We start from the raw sequence: 14,686 nt of genomic DNA on the forward strand, positions 1-14,686 counted from the left end.
GATTTAAGTATTCTTAAAGGATTAAGAATATGACGTATTCTTAAACTCGTTTCTGTCTTACTTTCACTTTATTGATGCATCAACACTTCAAAATAAAGTTAAAGGGTGTCTTTAGTTTGTCATCATTATCATGTACAACAAAATGTTCTGTTCATTTAATTTAATTAAAGGTGATATATTATACCACCAGGTGTGAGTGTGATTAGCCGTTACAAGCCGTTTTGAAAATCAGCCTCTTCTGACATTACAAGTGGGCGTGTCCACCTAGAAGTATGACGGATAGATGAGCAACATTGGCTACAGTCCAATGGGTAGGCTGGTAGACTGATCTATCCAGCACATATCTAGGTGGACACGCCCACTTCTGATGTCAGAAGAGGTTTTAAAATCGTCCAAGTTGTTTTTTCGAGTTGACACATCTAGGCGTGTCCACCTAGATATGTGCTGGATAGATCAGTCTACCAGCCTACCCAGTGGACTGTAGCAAATGTTGCTCATCTATCCGTCGTACATCTATTTGGACATGCCCACTTGTGATGTCAGAAGAGGCTGATTTTCAAAACGGCTTGTTGCGGTTAATCACACTTACTGAAGGCCCGGTCAGACCAGATCCCTGATGGATAACCTGTACCTTTGTTTCCTTCCACCGGGCATTATAAACTGGAAGACACAAACAGCTGTGGCTTCTGAGCCACATAACAATATTCTATCAGATTAGGTTGCTATGCTTTACCCAATCTACCAACGTTTGAGGAGATTCTGTCCAATCACATGGCTGAATGCGCGCTGCAGGACTTGCTGATTTCATGGTCAACTGTCCAGCCCCTTCCACGCGTGGTGGTTCTGTTAATTTAATTTGAAAGCATAGTATTTATTTTATCCATTTTTCCTTTACTTGGAAAAGGATTGCTGGTTATTATTTAGCTGTTTTAATATACCAGTTCCAGCCATAACAATGTTTAGTTTATGTTTACCATCTTTTCTAGCCCTCTCCAACTAACTGGAGGAGATTAGGGCGTGGATGAGTCACAACTTCCTCCAGCTGAACAGCTCTAAAACTGAAACCATACAAATTGGCACCCCTCATCAGGTCCAGTCATCACCCATAACCACAAATCTCCTTCTCCGGTCAAGACATCCCCCTTTTAACCACAGTTACCAACCTCGTTGTGAAGCTGGACCCACAACTGACCTTTGCAAACCACATCAAACATCTGTAAAAACCTGCTTTTTCCATATCAAGAACATTTCTAAACTCCGCCCCTCACTTTCTCTGACTCAGAGAAACTCGTCCACGCCTTAATCTCCTCCAGGCTTGAATATTGTAACAGCCTGCTCATCGTTATACCTAGTAAACACCTTCAGAAACTTTAATTCATTCAGAACTGCGCTGCCCGAACTCTGATGAAAACCCGCAGATAAGACCACATCACCCCCTTTCTTCAGAACCTCCACAGGCTCCCCAGAACCTCAAGTATTCAATACAAGATCTCCCTCATCACCCACCTTTGAATCTACAGCAACGCCCTGCAATACCTCAAAGACCTCCTTACACCTCACTCATTCACCCGTAACCTCCGGTCCCAAAGCACAAACCTCCATCAGCCCCGCACAAGACTTCGCACCATGGGAGACCGAGCCTTCTGCTCCGCTGACCCTCACATCTGGAACTCCCTCCCTGAACATCTGCGAAAACCCCAGTCTGTGGACACTTTTAAAAAAGAGCTAAAAACCTTTTTGTTCAAGCAGGCGTTCTTAAGTTGTCCTTCGATTTTTCAAAATTAAATCTGCACATCAACTCCTCTTTTAGCTATTTTTTATTAATGTATTTTATCGCTGGATTTTAATTTGTTATTGCCCTTAGAGTTTTGTTATATTATTTTTTCGGTTTCTGTAGCACTTTGAGATTATTTTATGAACAGTGCTTTACAAATAAAATGTATTATTATTATTAGTGGGCGTTTCACATTGAAAATTATTAAAGTATCCGAATCGTTTGGTATCCATATCTATACAAGATATCTACATCTGCAATAAATGTATCCCCTTTGTTGATGGTTATTCTAACCAGAACAATCTTCTTCATATCTTTGTTAAACATAAGCAACCTGACAAATGTTGCATTTCATTTATTTGCATTGTTTTCACTTCATAAAGTCCTCCTTTCAGGGGGAATTTATCAACCATAAAAATATTAACATTATTATTTTAACGATAAAATCGCCATTCTCATTTCATGTTCACAGCTAGTCTATTATGCTTTTATTTTTTGTTCCCTTATTCATTTGAGTCTGAATAAAAAAAATAGAAAATGAATAAAAAAACACCAAGAATCCACAAGAGTCCAAATGATGGTTGCAAGAGGTCATCTAGGAAATAATTCATACGTCCTGTCATGTCTGCTTACATTCCGTTGTAAATGCACTGCATTTTTTGCTATTCATTGTACTGTTTCATAAATACTTCTTTAAATTAAAGGGTCAGTTTCTTCTTCGACCCCTGACTTGCATGTCTCTGGTCCATTTGATCATGGTCTCCGGGGAGCGGTACAGGAAGATGAGTTTTGAGTAGAGCTCCTCCTCCAGCTCCAGTTCTCCTGTCTCACGGACCTAGACATAAATACAACCAACCATTAAAGGGGTGATATCATGCTTTTTCGACTTTTCCCTTTGCTTTAGACATTAGACTGTTATATGACGCATGTATACATGTTTTACGTCTGCTAAACTAGAAAAATCTAAGCTGGAGCCAGGGGGAGTATTCGCGCCCACCGAGAACGCCCCTTAATAAGTGCAGTGCACTTGTGCAGGGCGGTGCTTAAAGAGTAGAAGTCCCGCCTCCCGGCCACCCGCGATGTTTACAACTTCTCGGGGTATTGAATTGCCGACACACGTTCAAAGCGTTCGACCAATCGCAACAGAGTGGGCATGCTGAACAATCACAGCAGACTGGGCTACGCGGGAGGGGGGGCCTTAAAGCGGCACGATACAAAACAGAACGTTTGTGAAAGATGATGAAAGTAGTTTTGTTTGAATACAGTGTGAGAATAAAACAGGGTATTCCTAAAATACAGGCATGTAATCCTATTGTTGTAGTAACCTCAAATGCAATTATGGCAAGAAGCATGATATGGGATCTTTAACATACAATCTAGGGTTGGGTCTCAATTGGATGGGGATTTTAGGTTATCTCAGTATTCAGCAGATCAATGCACTGCGGTGTGTTTTAGTGCGCGTCTTGTATGGTTTTATTTGCGCATACACTCACCAGGAATATGTCAGTGCACAACTTTAGGATGCGATCCACACAGGGAAGTTCCTCAAACATGATGGAGTGGGAGATCTCACTGAAGAACCCGCGGACAAACTTTCCAATCACCAGGACCACCGACACATACAGACCCATGATTCTGCAAGGAATGGAGTGGTTTGAATAGAAGAGACATAAGTTACTGTTCCTCAATACATGGCACTGCCCCTCTTGTGGTGGAGTATGTCTGTTGTGTGACCTGTATACATTAGATTTTTGTATACTTTACCCGTATCCAGCAAGGAAACCCAAGCTCGGCGGACTGACTTTGTCATTAAATATGATCATGGGCAACACGCGACAGCTGCCTGTGGAAGGTTTACAGTCATCGATGGCAATGTCCCACCACTCCTGGGTCCCACTGCGGTTTAAGGACCTGTCGCTCATTAGGGACAGAGTCACATTCTGGTACCCATCCTCATCCCCTGAAAAGAAAATCAATAATTACTTTTATGAAAAACACTGCAGCAGATGAACGATCATTCATGATCCAAAGTCAATGTGTTGCACATACTTATTAACGGATATAAACAAAGAATGTTCAAGTTTAATAATACCCATAATGAATGTATAGAGAACATCTGATCTTATCTGAATAGTAGAGCTATAAACATGTAATCATGTATGTATTGGTGTAGGTATGTCCTAATCTGTATATCTGTATGTCTGATCTACTGCCCACTTGGCATGTTTACTGTTGGGGACAGATGAAGGGTAATGTTGACTTATTTGGAGATGTTGTTCGATATGAATAAATATGAATGAACAAAAACAACAGCCAGCTGCACGGCAGTCGGAGCTGGGCTTCATGGCTCTGGACAGACGACACTAAATATGCCCACACACTCCCTGGCTCACTGTCTGAACCTCAGTATGGCACTCTACTTCTGGATACAGTACTCTAATATTTCTCTTACTATAATGAGCGTAGTTTCTGTTTGTCTGCAAATCCTTCAGTTAACTAAATAATTGTAATTCGATGGAATCCAAGGGGTCGAGTGTAGGTGTTTGAATGAGCGCCTCTCCAGAAAGCTATCAGCAGCGATACGGGAGGCAACCGGCCCATTCCCAACAGGCACTGCACTAGTACATTCAAAGCGACTTACAAGTTGAGACTAACTTGGGGTAATGAATGCATTCATTCTTTTGCTGCACGTTGTTCCTGTGATGTAAATAGGAACATGTGATATTAGGGATGACTCTGACCTTCATAGAGCTGGGTCACCGGCTTGGCCTCAGCGCCATTCGGGGCCCGGATGTAATTGGGGAACATATGAGGAATACGCCTGGAAAGATTTAAATTGAAAGGTCATCAGACACAGAATTCAGAAATAAAATGCAACCCTGAAATATAAAGCCTGGAAACCAGACGAATCTCACAATGTATAATTTGCTCCCCTCCCCTCCCCTCCCTCACAAAAAGAGTTCTGCCCGGTACAAGATGGACCGACTATAGTTCCACCTTTATCTATCTGGAGGCAGGATTAATACAATGAAAGGATAAATATGACGGTACTTAAATAAAAATAAAAAATCTTCACTCAGTGCTGCGTCCCCTGTTTATTTGCTCTGATTGGTTGATCTGAAATATCGCCCAGAGGCCTTTTGGTCTAACCCGTTAACCACGTCCAGGGAAATCCAAAAAATTACAGAGAGGTTCTGGAATAATTGCTGTGTGCAATTCATCTGCAAATGCCAGGCTATAAAATATATGCCCAATAAATGTTCCTAATTATGGATTCTCAGAAGAGAAAGATTCAAACAAAGATGTCAAGTTAACTGTTTAAGCTAAGAAATGTGTTCAACCAGCTGTTTTTGCTTTCCAAGCATGTTATACTAACATGTTTGCATGCACATACATACACATTTCTGCCAAGATGACCTACACAGGCTCAGTGCGGTTGCCAACCAGTAGTGAAGCCAGGTCCGCTCTGACTGGGTTTCCTGGCTCCAGGTTTATGGAGTGTTTGTCAAACGAGTGTTCAACAGTCCCACCTTTGCCCAAGTCTCTGTAGGAGGGAGAAACACAGAAATTAGGGGTTAAGTCTCTTCATTCAACAAACGTATTTTAAAATGACTCCCAATTTGGAAAAATCAATGATAATGTTAAATAAAACATATATTTTTACAAGTTTCCATTTTTATTTATTACTTCTCACACCATGTTACTTAACCCTAGGTTTGGTCACAATGTACAATACGTACATTTACATTTAGGGCATTTAGCACAACAATATATATCTGTCCGTACAGTAAGGATGTTCATAGAACCAATCAATTGGTTAACCCATTCCCTGTATACAACAAAGATATTTGGGATAAGATGCTACACAACTTAGTTTTATAACTAATTATGACATTCAATAGCTGCTGCTATTGCTGCTCTACTCATTGACCTGATGTGTTGTTTACCTCTGAAAGTTCCATGCAAGCCGCAGCGTTAGATCACCAGGACTCCCCATCAGCTCCTTTACCACCTCCTGTCGGCTGGGGGGGCTGATCCTCCACACCGACCCCGAGCTCCCCTCGATCCGGGCTGTCACGATGTCCTCAGAACTGTAGAACGTTATGAACTGCATGGCGACCTACAAAACCACACAGCATTCAAACGTAGATTGGAGATTGGTTGATTTCAGTGACTATATTTAAGTTAAATCACCAGAAGAAAAATAACCTCACAGAGGACACTATCATGCATCGTGAGATGGATAGCAGAAAGCAATCTAAAGCATGGATACTTACAGCGTTGTCTCCAAAAAGTGTTGTAAGTCTGTCATAGTCTGCCTCAGAGAAGGGCTGGATGGACTGCTGCTGAGCACTCATAGTGAACAGGGGCTGGAACACACAAGTTCAACCCTCAGAAAGATATAGGTATGTAGCTACAGGATGATGGACAAAGGGCTGTTACCGGGGAGGGGAGACCTTCACTCAAATCACAGACTTACCTGCCAGGAAATCCCATGGATCAAACATTGTCTTCAGTCATGTATGCGTACATCATACATATTAAGCTTTGGGATTTCATGGTCCTATCTATTTGATTTTACTTTACCGATCTCAAACACTCTAATTAAGAATAATGAAAGTTATTTGAAGCTGTGGTCGTTATGTAAGGCTTATGGAAGAAGACACTGTATGTAGCTACTTAAACTATGCCCATTGGTATTGTATTAGTATCAATTATATAACGTCTATATATATATATATATATATATATATATATATATATAGACGTTATATAATTATATTGTTGTCTGGTTTGTTGCACAAAGTTAACACCGCTTCAGATGTGAGTCATGTTTAGCCACAAAAAATCATTCAGCCGTTGGCCGAATGATATCAACACAGTCTAGATTCATTATAGATATGGGGTTAACAATATAAGCATCATATATTTAATCATTACCTCATAACCTCCGAGCTTCACTGTCACAGTCACATCGATGGGATGGTTGACCACACCCACCACAGATCTGACCAATGAGATGAAGAGAAGTGGGAACCAAATAATGCATATCAGGAAGAAAATGATCAGTCCGCCCATTCCGTATTTCACTATCTTCTTCTTCTTCTGCCCTTTAGGCTGGGGGTATTTCTGACAAAAGAAGAAAAAACATGTTCAAACACACAAACACCATGCACCTCAACAAACGAACAAACACAAACGAGGAGTAATGCAAACATTCCCTTCCTCGACATTGGAGGGATAAATAGTGGATGTAGTACACATTTACCTTCCAAATATGTTACTATATTTGTTGCTTTGGTGTGTTTTCTGTATGCCTGCGCCTGGTTCAGACCTCATTAATGTAGGTTCTCACATTCACTCATGTGGCTGTGTTTTGGTGTGTGTAAGGTATTTTCTCTAGGGGCTAGTTAAAGGAAAACCTCTGGATGTTTAAACTGGAGCCTGCAATAATTTGAATGCTAAAGATATTAAAACACAATTGATTAGGCCTAGGCCGACATATGTATCAGTCCTAATCCTGAATGCACTGTGCGTACATTTTTTCATGGCCTTTTCCCCCCTTCCATATCACAAAAATAAAAAATAGCTTGTGTGACAATTACGTGCTGATTTCAGAAACATGCTTTGCGCAGCAAAGACTTTATCTGATTCCGCATAAGGTTTCATTGATTGGCGCGCACTCTCTAGTCTAGGATATTTGTAGACATTAAAACTATTGCTGACCTGATTAGGAGAGCTTGGTCTAGATCCTGCCCATATTGTTGGGCAGGATGATGTAGGCTATAGGTCTTTTTACGCTGCCAAGCCGGTTCGATCGCAGCTTTGCACGCCCGGCGATTTCACCTTCTTATCTCAAGTTTCCTGCATAAAACCGAGGGGGTCAACCCCGGTATTCACTGCGCGGGCTTTCTTGGTTCACTGGAGGAGGCGGGGCAGCGCATGGAGTCTAGCCCTCTTTAGAATAATTTGGATTATTTCATACTACCAAATGTTTTATTTTTTTACGAATGAAGACATTTTAACCACGATGGTTGAATTAAAATCAGAGGAAGACAGCAAGTGCAGCTCGAAAGCGACCTCCCACACAAGAGCAATGGAATCATTTGATTTTATTATATGCCTTGTGAAGTGGTGTTTGATCGGTTCATTTCGGCTGCGCATGTATTTTTGGAATTTTAAATTGCTGTAATAAATTATGTTGTTGTTGACTTCTAACATTTCTCTATCGTTGCTGATTAAATCTAACAGTAGTATATGAGTAATATATAGGCGGTAACCACTGTTTTTGGTTGCGAAATTGTGCCAGCTGGGAATCCCGCGGTATTGGATGTGCTTTAATAAAACACATCCAATACACGGAATGTCCGCTTGTGATGCCACTGAGGCTATAGTAGGCTAACGATGCTCTTAGCATCCTACGAGTACCCCTGGAGTCCTCGTTAGCTACGAGCTTTTTCACGACGATCAAAACGGTAGGATGCTTGTACGACGCACTTCACGATCCACTTAGGCTAACGATGCTTTCGGGAAACTGGGCCCTGAACAATTTCCCAATAAACTCTTGACATGAAAAATTATCATTTAAATCCACAAACAACATATGTGTAATCCGTGGCATATAAAGACTGGGACCAGAAAATAGTTACTTTCTCTCAATTGAAACCCATTCATATTTTTTGATCTCATGGGCCCATTGGCTCTACCGGAAGAGGCGTGTCTTCGCCACTCTATACCGCACCTTCGCTGCGCTCCCACCAGTGGAAATGCGCCATAGATCCAAAAAAAAAGGGTCCAGTTGGAAAAACTGCTCTGAATATTTCCTTCAAACTACTCAATTACCCATTTGTGTTTATTGACATTATATATTGTTAGTAGGGCCCGACCGATTCATCGGCCTGCTGATTTAATCGGCCGATTATAGCCTTTTTGAAAATAATCAACATCTGCCAAAAAGACGGCGATTACAACCGATTATTATTATTATTTTTTATTATTATTATTTTTTTAAATGTTATTGCGCTTAGTATCCTGCAGAGTGCGCTCCTACTCGCCTTGCTAACTAACAACTTTAGCTGGAGTAAAAAAGAGGGGATTGAATTTTACCGTACAACATGAAAGCACGCTCGCTCAGGCAGCTGCGCGCTCACCTCACCAATGTACACAAGACGCGTTGTTTGAGCATGTTGTGCCTGTTTTTCTTTAGGTCCCAGGCCATGTTAATTTGTTATACTGTAGACTCTAACGGTGAGACCATACTGCTCAGCGCGCACGTGTTAGTCACTGCTCGCGAGCGCAGCACATTGGGAGTTATTTATTTATTTTACATTTGACATTACACTCATTTTTGACTGTAAATGTATTCTAAAACACTCAAAGGTTCTGCATTCAATTCACATATTCGTCAAAAGTGTTAAAGTATATTTAAGGTATCAAAAACTACGTTTTATATGCTTTTTTTTGTTTTGTTTTTAATCGGCCGATTAAATCGTAATCGTAATTTTTCTCTGAAAACAATCGGCATCGGCATCGGCACTCAAAAATCAATATCGGTCGGGCCCTAATTGTTAGTACTTAAAAACCTTTAAAATGATGGCTGTTGCATTTGGATAATAACTACTTGAATGCAGTCCTTCAGCTCCTTGTCATTGTTTCCTTCATTGCTTGGAAATGCCTTTATCCAGGGTAACAATACGGGGGAACCAGGGAGCCAATGAGACTTGAGGTCCCCTGAAAATATTAATTTGGAAAGTTTAGGGGGGCCCTTTAAATATTAATTAAAATATATTTATTGACACATTTATATTCTGTATCAAACTATCCCGTATCAAACTATCCCCCCCCCCCGTATCACACTGCTACATCTTAACCTCCACGCTAACCCCCACAGCCTATCATCACTGCTCCACCTTAACCTCCACAGCCTATCATAACTGCTCCATCTTAACCTCCAGTCTATCACTACTGCTCCACTTCTCCGGCCAGTGAGCCAACACCCAGCCATCATGCATCGGCAGGTCTCCTATCAACCTAGTGTATGGCCATCCGCAATAACTACACACACACACCTACTGTGCTCCTAAAGACAGTGTTTCCGCCTTCCGCTGGCATCGCAGCGCAGTCAGCGTATCAGCAGTCATCTTATCAATGCCTCAGCAGCTGAGCACACAATCACCTCACCAAGTACATCCTGCTCCACAGGCTCCCCCAGCCTACCAGCTGTATACACTCGGCAAAGCCCCTTATCAGCCTGTGCCAGCCCAGCCTGACACAGCCTGCCATCGGTCATTGTATCCTGTGTTGCAGAAGCCTCTCCATACACTCTCCAGCCACCATTGCTGAGCTAGTTTCAATACCTGAATTAACTAACATGCCCAAAGATAGACAGAGGAAGTTGAAGCTGGCACTGGATCACCAACTAATTTGCCATACTGAACCTTATAGTGTACTCATGCAGCGCTACGTTCTAGAGGAAGCCCGTTTACAAGCCTTGTAGGCATTATTTGCAGCTCTCACTGCTGCCATGGACGGGATAGAGTGGCAATAGGCACAGCCCAATCAACTCGCACAGAGCAAGATTGCCGCAAGAGCTTGACCCTTTGCAACTTTGCTGGAAGGGCTCAACGAGATGGAAATTATGAAATGATGTGGATTGGCTCTTGGGTAAGCTTTGTGGAGCATCTTCATGTTCTAGGTCACCTCAACAATTAACCCTGAACCCTTAAAACCGGTGGACCTTGGCTACTGGCTCGAGGTAAACGCTGACAGAGCGGAGCTCTGCTCGGGGGCCCCAGGACAGAGGTGGGGGGGCTCAAGACGTTCTGGTCGGAGGCCAAGCAGCAGGAGATCAGGAGGTTGTGTCTTTTCTGTGGGAATGCCGAGCCCTACGTATGGCAGTGTCCAGACAGTCCAGGGGCTCATTCAGAGAGATCGAGAACTGGATAACCGACTATCAAACTTGCCTCAAAAAGCAAGTGAAACCACTGTTTAACATGGAATTTGGACACTATTTGATTAAAAGAAGAACGGAAAGGATGCCACCTGTTTTTAACGCTCACGTAGTGATTTGGGGAGAATGGCCAAAACAAGGATTTTACCCCTTCTTCCTCTAAATAAACCGAGGAGGCCCCTGAGCTTGGACAGAGAATCTTCGGCAGACTACAGATCAAAGCTTGACGGACAGATGCATCCAGCTATGTTTACGTCCATGGTTTAGTCTCACGTCGTGTTTGATTGTAGAGTGTGGATCAGGGTTGGTTGTGAATGGTATTGGTCGTGTGTGGTTTGCCGATGAGGCAAAAGCACTCCACACCGCTACAATCCAATTACTACAGGTTAAAACGTGCAGAATGTATGATTTACATGCCGTTTTGTGTGTGGTCCCTCACAATTTTATAACCGGCACTAAACACTAACATACCTGAAAGAAAACACTGATTTCTGCCTAGACAGAGGCTTCAATGTAAAGCGAGACCTGAGCCAGGACAGGAGGGTACACAGGTCCTTACCTTCTCTGTCTCACGGCTGCACTTTATTATGAAGATATTTGCGTAGATATCTTCAACACACATCCAATTTGACAGAGACAAGGTTGTGTCAGTCCACACCCAATCCATGACAGCACGCAGCTCAACCAGGAATGGAACGAGTCGGAACCTTTACACAATCATGGAAAAGAGCATGGAAACATATTTGTAGATGCAATTTATGTTTATGGAATTTGCCCCCTTAAAGTCAGTTGATGGAATACCTTGGTGTTTTTTCCTAACCCTAACCCAGCAACAACTGGCAGAACTCTTTCCTATTCATACTTGCATCTATCCTCACCCTTGGAACAGAAAAAGGTTGAGGTGGTTGTATCCCTTGGTAAGGAAATTGCCCAGAATTCGGGTGGGGTATCCACACCGGATCTGATAGGCAGACAGGCCGAAGTAGATGCACTTGACAAAGTACCATAGTTGGGCCACGAAGTTCTGGTTAAACATCCTGAGAGAGAGAGAGAAACAGAGAATGAGAGAGAGAGGCATTAGTATTTTTTATTATTAAAAAGCTACTCTATTGAAAGATAGAAAACAAATGGTGCACTGTACAATTAATTATGTTTTCAATAATAATAATTTGACCCAAATTTGTATGAGCTACTAGATTGTTTTGTACTCACCTCTCAGTGACTGCAGGAAGAATAAAGAACATCCACAGGTGAATACCAAACACTAAGATAATCTATAGGAGCGAAAGAAGAGACACAGATGAAAACATGTCTGATGTCTTCCAGCATCCTAAAGGTGCTGTAGGTAAGCCTTAAAAAAGATCATCTGATTGTAATTTGTTAGGAAGTCACCTGAAACAAGAACCGTTTTTTCACAAGATTAACAAATTGTAATGTTACCTTCAATGTTCAAATGACATTTTCTAACCAAAAATAACCGATAATTATCTTTGCTTAGCCAAATATCTAGGTATATAAAATATACATTGTATGGTCTCCATGAAAATCTGCACTCTCACCTGAAATATGAGCTTTCCCAGTACAGTCTTGCGGAGGTACAGAGCTCTGTCGATGATCATGGTGCTAAACTGGATGAGCAGCATCACCAGGAAGGCCTCGGGGACTTGGTCGTCCGACAGAGAGGAGGCGATGTCTGCTGCAGCGCTGTGTTTCTGGGGAGACAGTTTAGCAATAAGTGTATTCAATCATTGTGTTATGATTCAATTCAATTCAATTCAATTCAATTTTATTTGTATAGCCCTTAATCACCATTACAGTCTCAAAGGGCTTAACAGGCCAAATATTTGTGACACCCCCCTTTACCCATGCCCCCACACGGGCAAGAAAAAACTCCCTTGAATCAGCAAGGAAGAAATCTTGAGAAGAAACGCAGTGTAGGGGATCCCTTCTTCCAGGGATGGTCAGGAGTGCAATGGGTGCCACAAATGGCATACAGGTGAACCAGAGATTCTCTTTCCATCTGGTTTGGATTTTTAGCTGTGTTGATTGATTTGTTGATGGTGACATGATGGTGCCTATGCCTGTTCCCTTTATGCTCCTTAATAAACAGAACCATAGCTCCAGAAGATGATACTCTCATGCTTCCTACTACTTTCTTTTTCATCCACAACGTTCATTTGAAATCAGTGCAGTTGGCTACAGCTTGCAAAGTCCTCCCTTGTCTTCCTCCTTCTCCTTGCCTCTCTGTCTGCACCACCCAACACCTCCACCTCTCTGTCTGCACCACCCAACACCTCCACCTCTCTGTCTACACCAACTAACACCTCCACACCTCTCTGTCTGCACCACCCAACACTCCACAACTCTCGGTCTGCACCACCCAACACCTCCACCTCTCTGTCTGCACCACCCAACACCTCCACCTCTGTCTGCACCACCCAACACCTCCACCTCTCTGTCTGCACCACCCAACACCTCCACAACTCTCTCTCTGCACCACGCAACACCTCCACCTCTCTGTCTGCACCACCCAACACCTCTGTCTGCATCACCCAACACCTCCACCTCTCTGTCTGCACCTCCACAACTCTGTCTGCACCACCCAACACCTCCACCTCTCTTTCAGCACCACCACAACTCACTGTCTGCACCACCCAACACCTCCACCTCTCTGTCTTCACCACCCAACACCTCCACCACTCTGTCTGCACCACCCAACACCTCCACCTCTGTCTGCCCCACCCAACACCTCCACCTCTCTGTCTGCACCACCCAACACCTCCACAACTCTCTCTCTGCACCACCCAACACCTCCACCTCTCTGTCTGCCCCACCCAACACCTCCACCTCTCTGTCTGCACCACCCAACACCTCCACCCCTCTGTCTGCACCACCCAACACCTCCACCTCTCTGTCTGCACAACCCAACACCTCCACAACTCTCTATCTGCCCCACCCAACTCCTCCACAACTCTCTGTCTGCACCACCCAACACCTCCACACCTCTGTCTGCACCACCCAACACCTCCACCTCTCTGTCTGCACAACCCAACACCTCCACAACTCTCTATCTGCCCCACCCAACTCCTCCACACCTCTCTGTCTGCACCACCCAACACCTCTCTGTCTGCACCACCCAACGCCTCCACCCCTCTCTGTCTGCACAACCCAACACCACCACCCCTCTGTCTGCACCACCCAACACCTCCACCCCTCTCTGGGATAGAGGGATAACAGGTTATCTGTGTATTCCTAGCAACATCTTTTCCATTATTAGTTATAGTTATAGTTATTAGTTCTCCCTGCCTAACGTTTCGGACCGTAACATCTGGAACAAACATCTGCTGGTGGAAATGTTAAGGCAGTGCGTGCAGCAGTAACAGTCCCATACAACAGACAAGAAAAACACAGGGAAAAATCAACCAACCACTTTGTTGGACCACTCATGTAAGATGACAGACTGAGAGACCGACGGTAAACAGAGGACCCGGGCAGGAAAAATTAGAGAATGAAGCCATTGAAGAATGTTGCAAAAAAATAGAATACAGATGAAAATAGAAACGGTTTACTACTTTGGTTTAATACTCACGCCAAACGCCCAGAATCCAAACACAATGATGATAAAGTCAACCACGTCTGTCAGGAACATGAGAGCGTAGACGTCTGTAGCTGCACGGTATTCCGTGTGGAGGATATTCACAAAGAAACAGCGGGTAGGTCTGTAAACATCCTGAACGCTAGAGGAAAAGAAAGGCAACAAATAACAACTAATTATATTTCCTGTTGCATTAGCCTTATACAAAAAGGTCATAGTGTACAAACTTCTCGTAGTATGAAGGGAACTCACAACAGCAGGTATTTACAAAGTGTGAGCTACATTTACATTCAGGGCATTTAGCAGATGCTTTTATCCAAAGAGCCTTACAATAAGAACATTTGTCAGAAGACAGAGAAACAATCTA

The 14,686-nt window shown here is 43.0% G+C and overlaps 1 protein-coding gene across 2 annotated transcripts in view; it reads right to left on the bottom strand.

Moving 5' to 3' along the window:
* Nucleotides 1-521: 521 nt before the first annotated feature.
* The window catches only part of LOC130405092 (piezo-type mechanosensitive ion channel component 1-like), a 62,766-nt gene continuing 48,601 nt past the window's right edge, over nucleotides 522-14,686 (bottom strand). The window contains exons 41-53 of one of the 2 annotated variants that reach the window (XM_056610057.1): nucleotides 14,314-14,461; nucleotides 12,284-12,436; nucleotides 11,937-11,998; nucleotides 11,603-11,761; nucleotides 11,284-11,431; nucleotides 6,716-6,904; nucleotides 6,052-6,144; nucleotides 5,722-5,894; nucleotides 5,196-5,318; nucleotides 4,516-4,595; nucleotides 3,539-3,734; nucleotides 3,268-3,409; nucleotides 522-2,609 (exon numbers count right to left, since the gene is read on the bottom strand). In XM_056610057.1, the coding sequence (XP_056466032.1) occupies nucleotides 2,481-2,609; nucleotides 3,268-3,409; nucleotides 3,539-3,734; nucleotides 4,516-4,595; nucleotides 5,196-5,318; nucleotides 5,722-5,894; nucleotides 6,052-6,144; nucleotides 6,716-6,904; nucleotides 11,284-11,431; nucleotides 11,603-11,761; nucleotides 11,937-11,998; nucleotides 12,284-12,436; nucleotides 14,314-14,461 (1,795 nt within the window). In that variant the 3' untranslated portion in view covers nucleotides 522-2,480. Of the gene's footprint in view, nucleotides 2,610-3,267; nucleotides 3,410-3,538; nucleotides 3,735-4,515; nucleotides 4,596-5,172; nucleotides 5,319-5,721; nucleotides 5,895-6,051; nucleotides 6,145-6,715; nucleotides 6,905-11,283; nucleotides 11,432-11,602; nucleotides 11,762-11,936; nucleotides 11,999-12,283; nucleotides 12,437-14,313; nucleotides 14,462-14,686 lie in introns of those variants that run through there. The other variant, XM_056610058.1, reaches the window with a different exon arrangement.

The sequence above is a fragment of the Gadus chalcogrammus genome, chromosome 15, assembly GCF_026213295.1.
Source record: "Gadus chalcogrammus isolate NIFS_2021 chromosome 15, NIFS_Gcha_1.0, whole genome shotgun sequence".
In the NCBI taxonomy this organism is placed as follows: domain Eukaryota; kingdom Metazoa; phylum Chordata; class Actinopteri; order Gadiformes; family Gadidae; genus Gadus; species Gadus chalcogrammus.